The following is a 14,104-nucleotide window of genomic DNA, read 5'->3' on the forward strand; positions in this document are numbered from 1 at the left end:
CGGCTAGGCCACAAAATTTAAATATCTTTTGTGAATTCATGTGCAAGTTACGGAAACGAAACCCGCTTTGATGTTAGCCAGTCGAATCTTATCTTTGGCGGACCTGGAGGCAAACGTCTGCATATCTGTTCGATCACGTATGGCGATATATCCCAAAACGTGTTGGAAATTACTTCTGTTGGCTGAAGGTAGGTGAATTACAATAAGCCTTATTTGTTCGTCTCTTGTTGTGGGGATTTGTTATTCTACAACCTCTTTCCGTGTTTTTCATGCGTAACTGTTACCTCACGACATAGATTCTGCAAACTCTTTTAAGTTGTAAAAGAAAGGGATTTGCAAATGCAGAATTCAGGGTCTATACAGAAAATTTTGAGACTTCGCAAGATGAATTACTTAAAGATTCTCACAAAATGTTGTATTTTGATTAAGCCATAAAAAATGTATAAATTACGCAAACCAAATTTTTTTAAATACACGAGAGAATTATACCGTTTCTCATGTTTTTTTTTTTTTTTTTTTGGATATGCTTCTAAAATGAAAAATTGGCACCATATCGTTATGGAAAATCTTAGCTCGCCCCTAGCAAATCGGCCTCGTAGTCTCGTAGTCTCATCGAAAAAGCTTTTTTGGCAGATTCAAAACATTTACAGATTATCATTATTAACTTGTTTTAGAAGGCAATGACTTTAGGAAAAAGTTATTTCAGCTAAAAGCATAAATTTTTTATTGAAATTTTCTAGCCCTTTCATTTTCGGATCAGTGTTGTCATCGAGTTAATTTTAAAGGAAAGAAAACTTTAATAACAGATGTCGTAGTTATCTTCTGTCGGCCTGCTAAGTATGCGATATGAAATGTCAAAACAATCCTGCTTTTAAGTTTGACCTGTTTGCAGGTGTCAAGATACATGCAAAATAATCGTGCAGTCAGAAACGACAAGATGTAATCCAACCATTATTTTAAGGGGATTTAGAAATGAGTGGTTGAAGCAAAGTCAAGATGATTGGGCAAATTAGTGTTGCCAAAGTCAAAGGCTCAAAAGACCGCGGTTTTTTTTTAATAATTAGTCACTTAATTACTTAAGTTGTTGTAACGCAAAAAGCCACCTTGAGTCGGGTATCAAACATTTTCTTTTTCAGTTTTACCTCTTTTATCACAAGGCCGTCAAAATCAAAACGATGTATCACACATAAAAACACCAATATCACCATCTCCAACAATAACGGCGCCAACGTCATCAATTGCATCGACAATTAAAGACCGTGAGGATTTAAACGCAAACCTGGAAGGAAACATTGTTAGTCCAAGTGAGTTTAAAGGGCGATTTGCCATCACAAACATCGATTACAAGCCCCAATATTCAAATGTTAAAAGCGACGAGTACAAAGTTCTTAAAGACTCCCTCGAGAGGGCATTGGACAGCTCTCTACAAAACACTGTTACTGGTTACATCATGTGTGCAGTGCGCTGGTTCAATAGAGGAAGTGTGATAACGGACTTTGTTGTATTTGTGAATGGAAATGAAAACGTCTCCCCTGAAGAGCTGCAAAAGGCGATTATCACAGCTTCGTCCACGGGTTCGCTGGGAAATTTTACGTTGAAGAATATTGTTATAGAGTCACCGCGGGACCAAAGAACTGGAGAAACGGAGGACACTGAAGGATCTATGATCATGATCGAGCTGTGGATGATAATTACTTTCGGTGGTATAGTGATTGTTGCTGTTCTTCTCATCTTCATTCTTGGTCTTTTGGTAAGTTCAGGATGAGAAAGGTCGAGAATTTTGTTCACTACTAGTTAACGAGAACTCATTATATGGCTGTGTCTCACAAGGACTGGGATCTACCGAATTCACTAATTTGATTGACTGAAATCAATATTGAAAGCGGTCTAGATCTTCCCATCCAGACCGGCATCTGGACCGGTCTAGAAAAAAAAGTACAAAGAATATAAAAAATTGGCATATAAGACACAGCCATAAAATAAACATCTTATTAACCGAGCTAGGTCGGTATCTATGGGAGAATCACTGCGTTCGGTCTGTACTGGCGACCTCGGTCAAGATTCTCCCATACAGACCTCCCGCTCGGGTAATAAGAACTAACTCTTAACCTTTCCCTTGACAATACTCCTCTTTATTCTTATAATTTGCCTTCTTGATATTGTAATAATATTGAAGAGAAATTATGTCAACCTAGTTCGGATAAAATGTCTCCTGGAAATGAAACTTTTCCAGAGAGCCCTCTAAAATGGATAGATGAGAAAGCACTGGCTTGGCATTTGAATGAGTGGAAAGCATGATTTTGAAAACGAAACTTTTCGAAAAATTCCCCGTGTCTTTTAGTTTTGGTGGTGAAAATTGCAAGTTCTGATCATGCAAACGCTCAAGGGTGCATCAAAGTGATTTTAGCTTTGATGGTGCATTGTAGATTAAAAGTATAGACCCAAGGGCCTCATATGGCAGCCTGACAGTAAAAGGTGTCATTCCCTTTATTTCAAAGCTATTTAAGCTATGTGGCGCTCCCCATCTTGTACGGACTTTTTACTTAGCAGTTTTAACAATCACGGTAAATCACCAGACGATCTGACAAGTTTCCTTTTTTCTGCCATAACTTCAACTAGCACTGAAAATTTCAAACTTAAAAACTTGGGACCACAACTAAGAAAGCTTTCAATGAAAGAGTCAGTTTTTTTTTAATAGCCAACCAATTCCGTTGCGACAACACCTCTCAAATCCTCTTGACTAGCACTTCGATCCTTTAACATATTAACATATAACATATTAACATATTAACATTCGATCCTTTATTATATTTTTAATATTTTATGATGTATATAGGTTAATTATTTTATTTTAATTATTCCTAATATTGTTACGTTTGTTACAATTCCTTTCTTTTCCGAATTTTAATTTTCGAGGGCCATTAGTTTATCAGTTTCATTACTGTCACATGTTACCCTCGTTAAATAAAGTCTTACCTACCTACCTAACAAACTTCTAACAGATGAGAAACAGATTGTTAAAGAAAGCTCTTACACATGAAAGACGCGTCATCGAAGACTTCAAGCACCAAAAGCAGTTGCAGCAAGAGGAGAGAAGGGAAACACTTTCCATTGTGGCTGAGTCATCTACTGATGAACTTACTACCATGCTTGATAACAAAAAGGAAGTAAAGGTATAGTAACCTTCGTGTTTTTTTTTTTTTTTTTTTTGTTTTGTTTTTTTTTTTGTTATTCCAAAATGATGGGTGATACTGACATAACTTGCCTTGGAACTAGCAATCTTTTTTGTGCCCTCTGGCGGCCTCGCCTACTTAAGAAACAGTAAATTAAAGTTTCCTTCCATTGTGGTTGTGGTAAATTATGAGAATGAGTCTTGAGGCGGGGAGGAAAATGAGTATAAAACTAAACCAAAACACTCGCGACCCTCTGAAGTATTTTTGGTTTTTTGGAAGTACAAGAGAACAAGCCATTTTTTTGCCTTGGGGTGTCTTATATAAAAAAGAATCTGTGAGAAGTCTCTGTTCATATCATGTTGATTTAATTTTGAGGCGTTGAGGAACGTGATTTGGGATTTGAAATAGGACATTCATTATCATGGCAGTAAAAACTTCTGGATCCCCAGATATCCTAAACAATGATTGGGCGGCAAGCCATAACCAATCAATACAACGACCAAAGTCCTTTCAATAGCCCTTTTCGTATTTGTGTCTGCAATGTAAAAGGTCCGCGGAGTTACAGTTTCAGGACGAGACTATCGGGTCAACGTTTCTCGAGAAACACCCGAACCACTCCATGTCTGACCATATAGCTCTGGAATCTGCGTTCTTTTCTGCCGAGGAAAAGGTTAAAATCCTTAGTTGTAATTTTCCTGGCATCACGAAAGAAAGATCGAAAGAATGGCTGTCATTTCGGAGAGGAACGACAAAATTTTGTCGCGTTTGTTCATGACTACGGTTGTTGTTCCTTTGTCGGCCTTTTTGAGGTTTAACTCAGAGTCACGTTTCAAGGCCCTCGGCGCCTTGCTTTCGGCCGGAAGCAAATTATCTTTTGGCTTTATAATTCCTATTACTGAAAGGTCACTTTTAACCCCTTCTAAATAGCTTTCAAGGGCTACTGATATTTGTATTGGTGGTATCCATGTGGATTTTACGTAGCAGGGATGGGCTTTTTTGTCCTCCCCTAGGAATATGTAATTCCGACGCATTCTCCTTGCGGACTGATCAAAGTCACACAATAGTTGTTGTCTGATCTGTTTTTGTTTTGTAGCGGGTGTTGGAATGAATTTAAGCCCTTTTGCGGGTGTTCGAATGAATTTAAGCCCTTTTGCCAGTAAATTAATCTGGTTGTTTGTAAGTTCTTTATTTGAGGGGTTTTTTATGTGCGTTTTGTTCGTCTCTAGTTTGATAGTTGAACGTGTTTGGCAAGACCGCGGTTTCGATCCTAATCTTGTGGATCTCGTCAGTTGCCGATTCACTGAATAGACTGTTGCACCCGTACGCAATACAATGTCTAACCATGACGAAAACACGCTGTATCCTTAAGAAAATGAATAAAAATGCCTCCAAACGTAGCCGTTTGCTTCGATTTTACTTGAAAGTTTTACCTGTGTGACCTGTAGCCTCGTTTCGAAACTTCAAAGTCCGCTGAGCTCTCGTACAGTGGGCGTAAATGCGATAAGGGCTATTAAAATTCCTATTGCAATTCCTAATTATGAAACCCTAGTAATGAAAGTCCTAAACTTAATTGCTATGTAATAAAAGCCTCAGTAATAATACTAAAAGTTCCATACGTCACTATCGAAGCGCTTAAATGTAATAAAACATCTAATATCCCTTATATCAATTAATTTCAGTTATTATTATTAATATTTATTTACTTATTTAATTTATTCAACTATATTTAATTATTATTACTATTTCAATTATTTCAATAATTTTTATTATCATTATTGTTATTGTTATTATTATCATTATTATCATTATTATCATCATAATTTTTTTTTTATCATTCAATTTCCCCAGAAAGAGTTTAAACATTGATCCCTTACAGAATTTAACCTCCCCTCAATCCCAACAAAATTGTTATAGGAACTGTGTGGAAAAACAATATCTATCATAAAGCTGTGGACAAAATCTCGCTTCACAAGATGAGGAAAACGTTACTACTTCTGGTAAGGTGAAAAAAGTGTGAAGTGCTCCTTTGATATTTTAATTCTAATCCCCATGTGGTATGTCTTTGATCATCAGAAATACCAGAGTCGATCATTTTCCATCGGCACCTCAAGGTCAGCAGAGAGACTTTTGGAACTCCTAAACGATCCTGATTACGTGAACACTGGTACAGGCAACAGAGCAGAACAGAACTCGTCTGCCACATTTTCAGAACCAGCTACTGTTCCCAGTGTCATATCCAACGTGTCAGCCTGTGAGGTAAGTCAGTAATGGTCATGTCATTTGTAGGACTAGTAGTGAGTTTACGAAAGAAAGATCTTGGAAGACTTAGGAAACCCGTTCCTGCATCTTGTGTTTAGCTCTTGAACTCCTGAGAGTGATTGACTTCTGACCTCTTCTTACTGTAACAACCTTAGATCAAATGTGAAAGTCATGAGAATAAAGTAAATGATCTCAAATTGAAAAAAGTTTCTGATTTTCAAACAATTCTCCTTGTTAGCACCATTGGAAACGTATAGAGAATAGCGTGATGAAAATGAATGCTAATATTAGGGTGTGAAGGGTCGATGAAATTTTTTTCCTCCCCCTCTTCGCCACTACCTCTCATGGATAGTTACTCTCCGATTGCTTTATACATTTAAGTTTTCCAAAGTTGTTCTAAGTTTCCTTCAAAAATAAGTTTTCTCGTGTTAAGGTCTATTTATGATTAACTCTTTTTTGAGGTTTTCCATAACAAAAGATTCATTTCATCTTATCTCCGGTTGTGAATAAAATTTTGCGCAATTTTTTTCCAGCGTGGTCACAGCACTTCAAGCTCCTGTATGGACAATATCACAAAGTCAGGAGACCACACCCATCCAAGAAAGGTTTCATTTGCAATGACCAAACCGTTAATTTTCATCAGCCCTCCAAAGGAAAACACTGAGTCGACTCCCAACGAGGTAAAATACCTGCTCTGAGTTACACTAAACTTGTCTTCACCGCCCCAAATTGGTCCAAATTGAATAATCAAACCAAATGCAATGAGTCTGAAACTTAAGATTAAGATATCTGTCCCGAGGTGGGATGTGTGAGGTGTCGTTCAGCTGCGGTAAGGGTGCTGGATCCCGACTTTTTATACGTTGTGTTCTTGGGGATGGCACTTTACTCTTTCCGCGAAGCCTTAAACCCTTTACACACTAAACTCATCGTGTACATATTCTACATATTGTTCTATATTCACCAGCTATGGTTTAACAATGAGAATTCGTTTGACATTCAAGGGGCTTTCTCAGTTGGTGATCATTTTCTCTATATTCATGTTCTTTAATGATGATTCAGCTTAGAAACTGTACGAAAAAATCGAATAATAGTTCTTAGTAGAGGTTAGAGAGTGAATGCGTTCTCGTAGGTTGTCAATAGAAACCTGACGAGATACTGAAGGTAAGCCAAGAAGAATAGAAGCGCTTTCAGAAATCTCATAACAGTTACCATGATGAACAAGGCAGCCATGTGAGATCGGTCTTCCATGCAGACTTTTTTTAAAATATTTCCGTAGGATTGGCCTCAGGATGAAGAAACAAAGAAAATAGTCGATGAATCTGAATTTACTAAGTCAAAACATACTCCAGCGATACTTCATCAGGTCCAAGCGTTTGAACAAGGAACACTAAACACCAGCGACGAAGAAGAAAATGATAAAAACAAACTAATGAGAAACGAACCCAGAAAGCTGAGACGCATTTCACTCAACGCCACTGCATCACAGAAAAGGAAAATTTCCGAAGAGCGGCGAAGACGAGAAAATGAGATCCGACCTTTAGGCGGGGTGATCAAGGTGGGTTTTAGGGTGCTACCCAGTCAGAGGTGGATGCCTTTACTGCGTTAATATGAAAGGGGGTACGGTGCTGATACAATCACATTGGCCACGCTTAAAGAAACCTATATCCTTCCAAATCGTTATTTAAGAGGCTGCGGTTCCCAGAGACGATATCAGACATTACTTAGCTAAGGGAATCAAACCGAAAAGGAAAATTCTTAAAATACGTTTACGTTTAGTGGCACAAACTCACAGTTATGGAGTGATCATGATGTGCTTGTATACGTGAATTCATAAACCAAATTCAGGCCCGCTTTATATGATATTTTTCTAGAAGTGTTTGCATGCTCGAAGCAGTGATAGGACTTTTCTAGTTTTGGGTTTGCCGTCCACTTGCACATGGAAGGATGCAAGTTTTGAGAAATACAATGGGTAGCAAAAGAATTTTTTGTGAATTTTTTTCCATAACTCTCAATCATCGTCTCCTCTCCCTCGTTTGTAGTGTTTCCAGCTTTTAAAAGAATGGTCAATAATTTAATCTTGCCTGGTGTTAAAATTGCCTAGTGATTTAACAATTGCCACTCGTTTCTTGCAATATTGTTCGGAGGAAAGGAGAGACTTTCAAGTAACGTTTTAGAGATGAATTACAAGGTTTCCGTTTAACATGTTGAGTGGAGGGTTGTCGACCACCTACTAAGAGAAGGCGCGCTGACTACTTTTGCCACTCTTTGTAGATCTGCAACTCATGATTACCAAGAATAGATAACTCTTCTGATAATTGAACTGTCAAAGTAGTTCTACCTATTACTACTCTATCAATTAATCCATTATTAATCCAAACTTTTCCCTCGGGAACTGTGCAGTTACCAGGAAAGGGATTGTGTAGTTGGAATTATTTAGAGTTTTCATGGCATGCATTTAATAATGAGAGTGTTTCCGTCTTTTGCTTTTGCAGAGGTTTGCTCTTCGCCCATCTGATCCTGATAACAATGCTACAGAATAATCAAAGCGGTCTCACTTCACGTCTCGATGAGTGATAAATTCGCATAAAATTTGACCATAAGGAGCAACGTAGGAATTGGAAAAAAAAAAGGGGGGGAAATGGTGGTACAAAAACACTGTGATAATGATAAATGATGCATACTGAACTTGTAGAGAATGGTTTGCGAATGGAATGGCTCTTATAACCCTGTTATGCAGAGGCAGGCTCTTTGACGGTTAAGCATATTTTTATCTGACTCTTTCATCAAGTACTCTTTTTTATTGAAAGCAACTTAAAATAGAAGGTTACTTCGAAAACCGCCATTTAAAAGTGGAAAATTATGAAAGTGAGCCTGTTTTTCAATTTCTAGCTTGATGATAACAGGAAAAGTTTTGCTTAGAAAGGCTACAATTTCCTCTAGTTCAATTATGTTTAGTAGCCTGGTCGCAGACGCAGAACATGCACGAGCTCATGCACAGGTTACTAAGATGTTTTCAAAATGCCGGCGTCTGAAGACAAATTTTCAGCACATTATTTGCACACAGTTTTAGAAGGGGTAGATGACTATTTCAAGTCTTCATTCGCGATTAGTGGGAAATTCGTATACATACGTTTTAATGGTGGAGAAAAATAGTGTGGGCTTCATGATTATGCTTCTCAATTAAACCTGGTACAAAACAAATTAACATCAAATCACGACTTCGATAAGTAAAACCATCCTTTTTGTAACTTTACTCGTACGACCTACTCACATGACCACATTACTATTATGAATATTTCCTTTGCTTACTACATTGATGGTAGTTGCTGTTTCGTAGGGTACTCGCGTAAAAGAGAAAAATGCAAACAAACACTTGCCATATGCATACAGCTATCTTTCTGGTTTTAAATTGACGTTATCATTGCCTTGATGTTCTGTTAATGATAATTACATTAATGATAATTACATTAATCGAGCACTTTCGCAGTGGTGCTTTTCAGGGCCAATACAAACTAATGAGGAAAAAAAAACATTGTGAAATAACATAGTGTTTAAAACTCCAAACTGACTGGAGACAGATCAGTTGGTTATATATAAAACGCAGCTTAAGACATGAACTGTGGGGGCAATAGAGAACAAATTTAGGGAGTAGTGGCATGGAGCACTTGAACCCAGGACCACCAGATTACAAGTCCAGCGCCCTAGCCACTCGGCCACACTGCTTCTTCATGCCATATACTGTTAGTAAGAACCAGCAGACAGCACACTGGCTAGGCTAACAGCAGCAGCCATTTTGTATTCACCATGAAATATTATACATGAAACAGGGACGCCAAGTACACGTAAGCACAACACCTGTTGGCTGGCATCCTTTTTACGAGTAATGTATTTCTCAGTTAAGAGAAATTTCTATAGCTGGTAAATAGGCTTCACTATTTAAGAAACTTCCTTAGCCTTGCATGAAATCATTTATCATGTCTACACAACTCATCGACCTACATCCAAAGGAATGATTACTTATATTTAGTATGGCCTACGCGAGGTTCCATCAGTTTCAACCTCTTCGAGAACTACATGAAAGATTCCCAAAATCTAACTCATCGCGGTAACAACGCACTGCACGAGACTGCAAAAATTGGGATCACGGGCCATTTTCAACACGCCCAAAGCCCCAAACCCTCCTTATAACCATATCGTTAATGGGGACATGATTTCCTCTTCTATCGCAAAACATAAGATATTATCTTGTACTAAGCCTCATTTTAACATTGAAAATCCGAAATGGTCTGTTCAGTATCAAATGACAGCAGCGATCCCGTACGCAGAGCATGCCGACTTATTTCCAAAAGTTCAAAAAAATTTCAACTTAAATTAGTATATGATTCACATTCCTAGATGAATACGTAACAGTAGGTTGTTGTTTGCAGGAGTTGCGGTCGTTTCGCCTAACGACTCAGATAGCTTCGCTAACGTTGTAGATCATTTTACAAACCTTTGCTTTTAGTTTTGTTTTCTTTAAAGTAATGTTGTACCGTAAACATACGTGTAAGATCGGCCGAGAATTGATTCCACGGACTCCCCTACGACTTTTTGGTCGATTAGAAGTCGATCAAGTTCTGCCGATGGAATCGACCAGACACTTGGCGAACTGCCCTGACACGTTGGCGTAAGGACACGTAGGCGAAACGACCAGTTACCTTTTACAATGAGAGTAAATTACAAGCAAGCAGTTTCCGTAAGTAAAACGATCAACTACGTTTAGGCAGAAATGTCAAAAATTAGATCTAAAACATATTATACTAGCAGGCACACCGCCTACTTTTGTACTGTATCTAAGGCCTCCGATCGAGAAAGACACACACAAGGGGGAGTACCCCCCGACTGTTATCTGACAGATTAAGTTAGGATTCAGAAGATACTGGATTGTCAAATGAATCCAACTCAACAATGCAATCCTCACTGCCAGCAGCAGTGGTCTTGGTCTCCTCTTGGGCTTTCTCGGGAATTTTCGGCTTAGTCCCGTTTCGTCTTTTTCGGTACAATTCAAATAAGACCTCGGGTGCGTGCTCTTTGATGTATTTCCAATTCTGACGGATAACCTATTAAGAGTGAAAGAAAGTAAAAAAAAATTATTATTCTATTATTCAAAATAAGCCAGCAGATTTTTTTCACTGTCACACGAATATTCCATGTCATTGGGAGAATTTTGGATAGGTTGAACCATGAGAAAAACATGGAGGGGAAAAGATGGCTGGGAATGAAAAGGATTCATGTAGATTGCCTAGAGAGGACTATTCGATTGTGGAAAAACAACTTAAGCGACCTATTTCAAGCTGGAAATTTATAAATAATTTTACCACAATAAGGAAGGCTATCATCACTGCACAGATAGTCATCGCTGCAACCACAATCAAGCTCACTGTCAATATGCTCTTCTGATTGTCTTTATCCTTCTTGATACTCTCGGTATCAGTCTCTTTGAGTTCTTGTTTCCGTTTGGCATCAGGGAACGTCTTTCCATACGTGTCACTTTTTGTAAACGCTGGAAGTGTGTCTTGCAAATCTTTTCCTGTCGCGTTGAACGCTGACGAGACCAAAAGAAAGTACTCCACCTTGGCTGAGGTCCAGCGGCCATTTGCTTTAGCGAGCGAAACGACCTCAAAATCCACGACGTTGTCTGTATCTTGGTAGAAGTCATTAAGAGCATCTTCTATCGCTTTTGTTATGTTTCTGTACTCAGACCTGTTGTGATCAGCAAAGGGATCCTTCCATTCCACACCCGGCAGCAGAAGGCTCATGTTCAGCCGACGGTACGAGATCAACGCTTTTTCCATGCCAATTTCGAGGGAATGGTTAAGCTTCTCTTCGACACTTTCTTTTCCAACGTCGGACTCAAACTCGAATTTGCAAAACGTTCCCCGTTCTCTGTGAATCTTCAGAAATGTTTCTACTTTAATATCAGTGACACCCTTGACGTTTTTAAGATCCTTGTTCAGCAGACTTCTCACAGCCAAGGACATTGTTTTATACTGCATGGATTTCTTGTTCAGGATCGTTTTGTTCCACGTGACCTGTGTTCCATTGCATTCCACTTCAATTGTAATGCTGTGTTTTTCTGCAGTTTAGTGAAAGAGATCGTAAAAGATATATCTTTTTTGTAGTATCTTTGTTTTTATACCTACTCTTTTTATTTAACTTCCTGATTTCTGTAAACCTTCCTGATTTCTGTAAACTTGTATACCAACTTTTTTTCTTAGTTAAGACATGACCCACCTAGATTAGCTAGCTACCTGTGGGCATGCCCAATTTGTTAAAATAGTCATTAGACATTAGAAATTAGAATAAATAAATGTTGTTGTCGTTGTTGTAAAGTAAAACTATGATCTTGTGACTGTAAGTATAAATTGGGCCCACTATGCAGTACACAAAACTGGTCTCCACTACATTTTACAAAATTGAACATTACGTCATTGCAAAAATTGTTGTAGATAGCAGACGAGACTTCAGATGAAGTCCAAATAAATTTTAATAAATGAAAAATTATCTTCATTTCCTGAAGGCATATTTTTACCTTTTAACGTCCATTTGGGCTACAAATTTCTTAGACCGTCGAGAAGATTCCACATACAGACATACAATAAAAATGTCTTGGTTGGTTCATTGAAATTGCAATTTACATGATAAGATAATTTCCATTATGTTATAGTCATGATAGACTTGGGAAAGACTCAAAAGGGTAGAATATTGATTTCTTGAAGTAAATCGATGGCCTGTTTTTGACTAAAGGTGGAAACAACTGATTCAATAACAAATTAAGCCCTATCAATTATTCAGACCCTTTTTCATTTCACTAACAAAATTGCTCAGGCATTATTAAACGCGTACTTGTGAGTACGAAGAAAATAGTTACAATATCTCACGCGATCAGATGTGTAAAATAGTTTAATCTACTAACGTCAGTCATAAAAAGATGTCTGCAGACAGTTTTTAAGTTTTATTAAATTCGACAAAAATTAGCTCGAGGATACCTACTGAAGTAAAGATTTTAAGGTAAATTAGTTGTAACGAAGAAAAATTACAATTCATCTGACTCGTAGAAGTTGTCTTTTTCAAGCTTAGTGAGACATCACTTCGAAAACAACTACGTGACTAACGACCAAAACGGAACTGGTAATTTTGATTTTCGTCTCGTTTATATTATGACCCTAGCATTCAGGGTTTAAGAGAACAACGATGGGCTCACATTCCGACAGTCATGGCTGCATGATGTAGTAGACGAGGAGGGTTTCAAAGATTAATAATATCCTCGTTAATACAAAGTTAGATCAAGTTAATAATAATCGAGAGGACGTTTTTATCAAGTTCACTCAATGAATCCAATTTATTTGAATATGTTAAGTAATATCCACCTGGCAGACCCTGTTTTAATAACTGTTTGATGTTTTTAAGGGTGGTTTGGTTTTAAGTTGAATTAAGAGTAATGGTTTGAACTAGTTAAGATTCATGCGATCATCAAGTTCTATTGCCCTAAGCTCTGTTCAGTATAAGGCCAAAGTTATCTTCCCAAGAGCTCAATTTCACCGAGATTTCACGCGCTGAATAGATCGTAGATAAACAATAATAATAATTCCTTTTCATGGAAGCAGTATGAAATGTACCGAGGAACACATATTTGAATTCAGCCACAAAATCGACGGTTGTTTTTCAAGTTAAACAGAACGGCGAAAGTCTATCGAACGGCGAATTGAACCGCAGAGTCATTGAAACACCGCTACACCTTACCTGACATCCAAACTGTAGCAGCAAGTATTGTCATTATTACCACATGGCTTGCAATTTTCACTGATATGTCTTTGAAAGCCATCACGGCGTTTTGGCGATAAAGCAGTTAAAAGTGTCAATTTGACCTGGAGAAATAAATTGTTTAGACCTTACTTCAACTTGTTGAAGCTACATGTGGTTACGTTCTGTCAGTCTGAAAATGTTTTTCTTACAGGTTGCATAATATATTTATTAACGATGCTAATGGTTCTGTCAGAGCTTTTGTTTTGAAACATTTATTCTTTCGGGGCACGCAGATGTTTCGTGCCTTGACTTTTTTTAAAATGTTTTTTTCCACCTTTCCTATCTAGTGCCAACATCTCACTCGGTTGAAAATCGGGTGGAGAGGGATATGGGTACTAAATAAACTCCTTCGTAATCTCGCTTTACGGCCAAAGAAGGCAGGTGAACAACGAAATAATTTAATTTTCTTAGAACTGTCTCGGAGAGTTTGTGAAGCATTGCAAAATTTTCTAACTTCACCTGGCACTGGTTGAAAACATATTGTCAGTGCTAAGTGGGAATTATGCCCTTGTAATTAGTTATTTACAAAGGCTTTCGTTTATTTGTAGTACCAGTAGCCTTAAGCATTTTTCTCGTCAAACCAAAACATACCTGTTTATATTCGTTGCTTTGCCTAGAAGCGTTCATCCCTTTGTTGAGTCATTTTTCCATTCGCACAACTAGTAGTTATTACAGACTATTTATTCGTAATGTATCCTTTAGTATTCTTTGGTAAACGTTCATCTACTTGTAAAGCCTCTTCCTTCAAGCTTTTTGCTGCTCAAACAAAAACATGGCTTTTTATATTCATACTTTGCCTAAAAGCGCTCAACCCTTTGAGCAATTTT

General features: G+C 37.8%; 2 protein-coding genes across 5 annotated transcripts in view; one reads left to right on the forward strand and one right to left on the reverse strand.

The window, feature by feature from the left end:
• LOC148721898 (uncharacterized) lies at positions 1 to 8,996 on the forward strand. Its single transcript, XM_088734845.1, has 7 exons — positions 1 to 188; positions 1,137 to 1,750; positions 3,003 to 3,173; positions 5,247 to 5,429; positions 5,966 to 6,112; positions 6,709 to 6,987; positions 7,925 to 8,996. Exons 1-7 carry the CDS (start codon positions 71 to 73, stop codon positions 7,970 to 7,972), a joined length of 1,560 nt encoding a protein of 519 aa, XP_088590971.1. The 5' UTR covers positions 1 to 70; the 3' UTR covers positions 7,973 to 8,996.
• Positions 8,652 to 14,104, reverse strand: part of LOC111338637 (uncharacterized) — an 8,063-nt gene continuing 2,610 nt past the window's right edge. Inside the window, exons 1-4 of one of the 4 annotated variants that reach the window (XM_088734848.1) lie at positions 13,869 to 14,092; positions 13,215 to 13,339; positions 10,790 to 11,547; positions 8,652 to 10,531 (exon numbers count right to left, since the gene is read on the reverse strand). In XM_088734848.1, coding sequence (XP_088590974.1) covers positions 10,334 to 10,531; positions 10,790 to 11,547; positions 13,215 to 13,296 — 1,038 coding nt within the window. In that variant the 5' untranslated portion in view covers positions 13,297 to 13,339; positions 13,869 to 14,092 and the 3' untranslated portion in view covers positions 8,652 to 10,333. The other 3 variants (XM_088734846.1, XM_088734847.1, XM_088734849.1) reach the window with 3 other exon arrangements.

This window comes from Stylophora pistillata, chromosome 10 (genome assembly GCF_964205215.1).
Source record: "Stylophora pistillata chromosome 10, jaStyPist1.2, whole genome shotgun sequence".
NCBI classification, from domain to species: Eukaryota; Metazoa; Cnidaria; class Anthozoa; order Scleractinia; family Pocilloporidae; genus Stylophora; species Stylophora pistillata.

Excerpts from the sequence above, each read along its gene's own strand:
- LOC148721898 (XM_088734845.1), top strand. The coding sequence starts at position 71 with ATGTTAGCCAGTCGAATCTTATCTTTGGCGGACCTGGAGGCAAACGTC. Across the intron at positions 189-1,136 it reads ATTACTTCTGTTGGCTGAAG|TTTTACCTCTTTTATCACAA; the intron begins GTAGGTGAATTA and ends TTTCTTTTTCAG. Across the intron at positions 3,174-5,246 it reads ATAACAAAAAGGAAGTAAAG|AAATACCAGAGTCGATCATT; the intron begins GTATAGTAACCT and ends TTTGATCATCAG.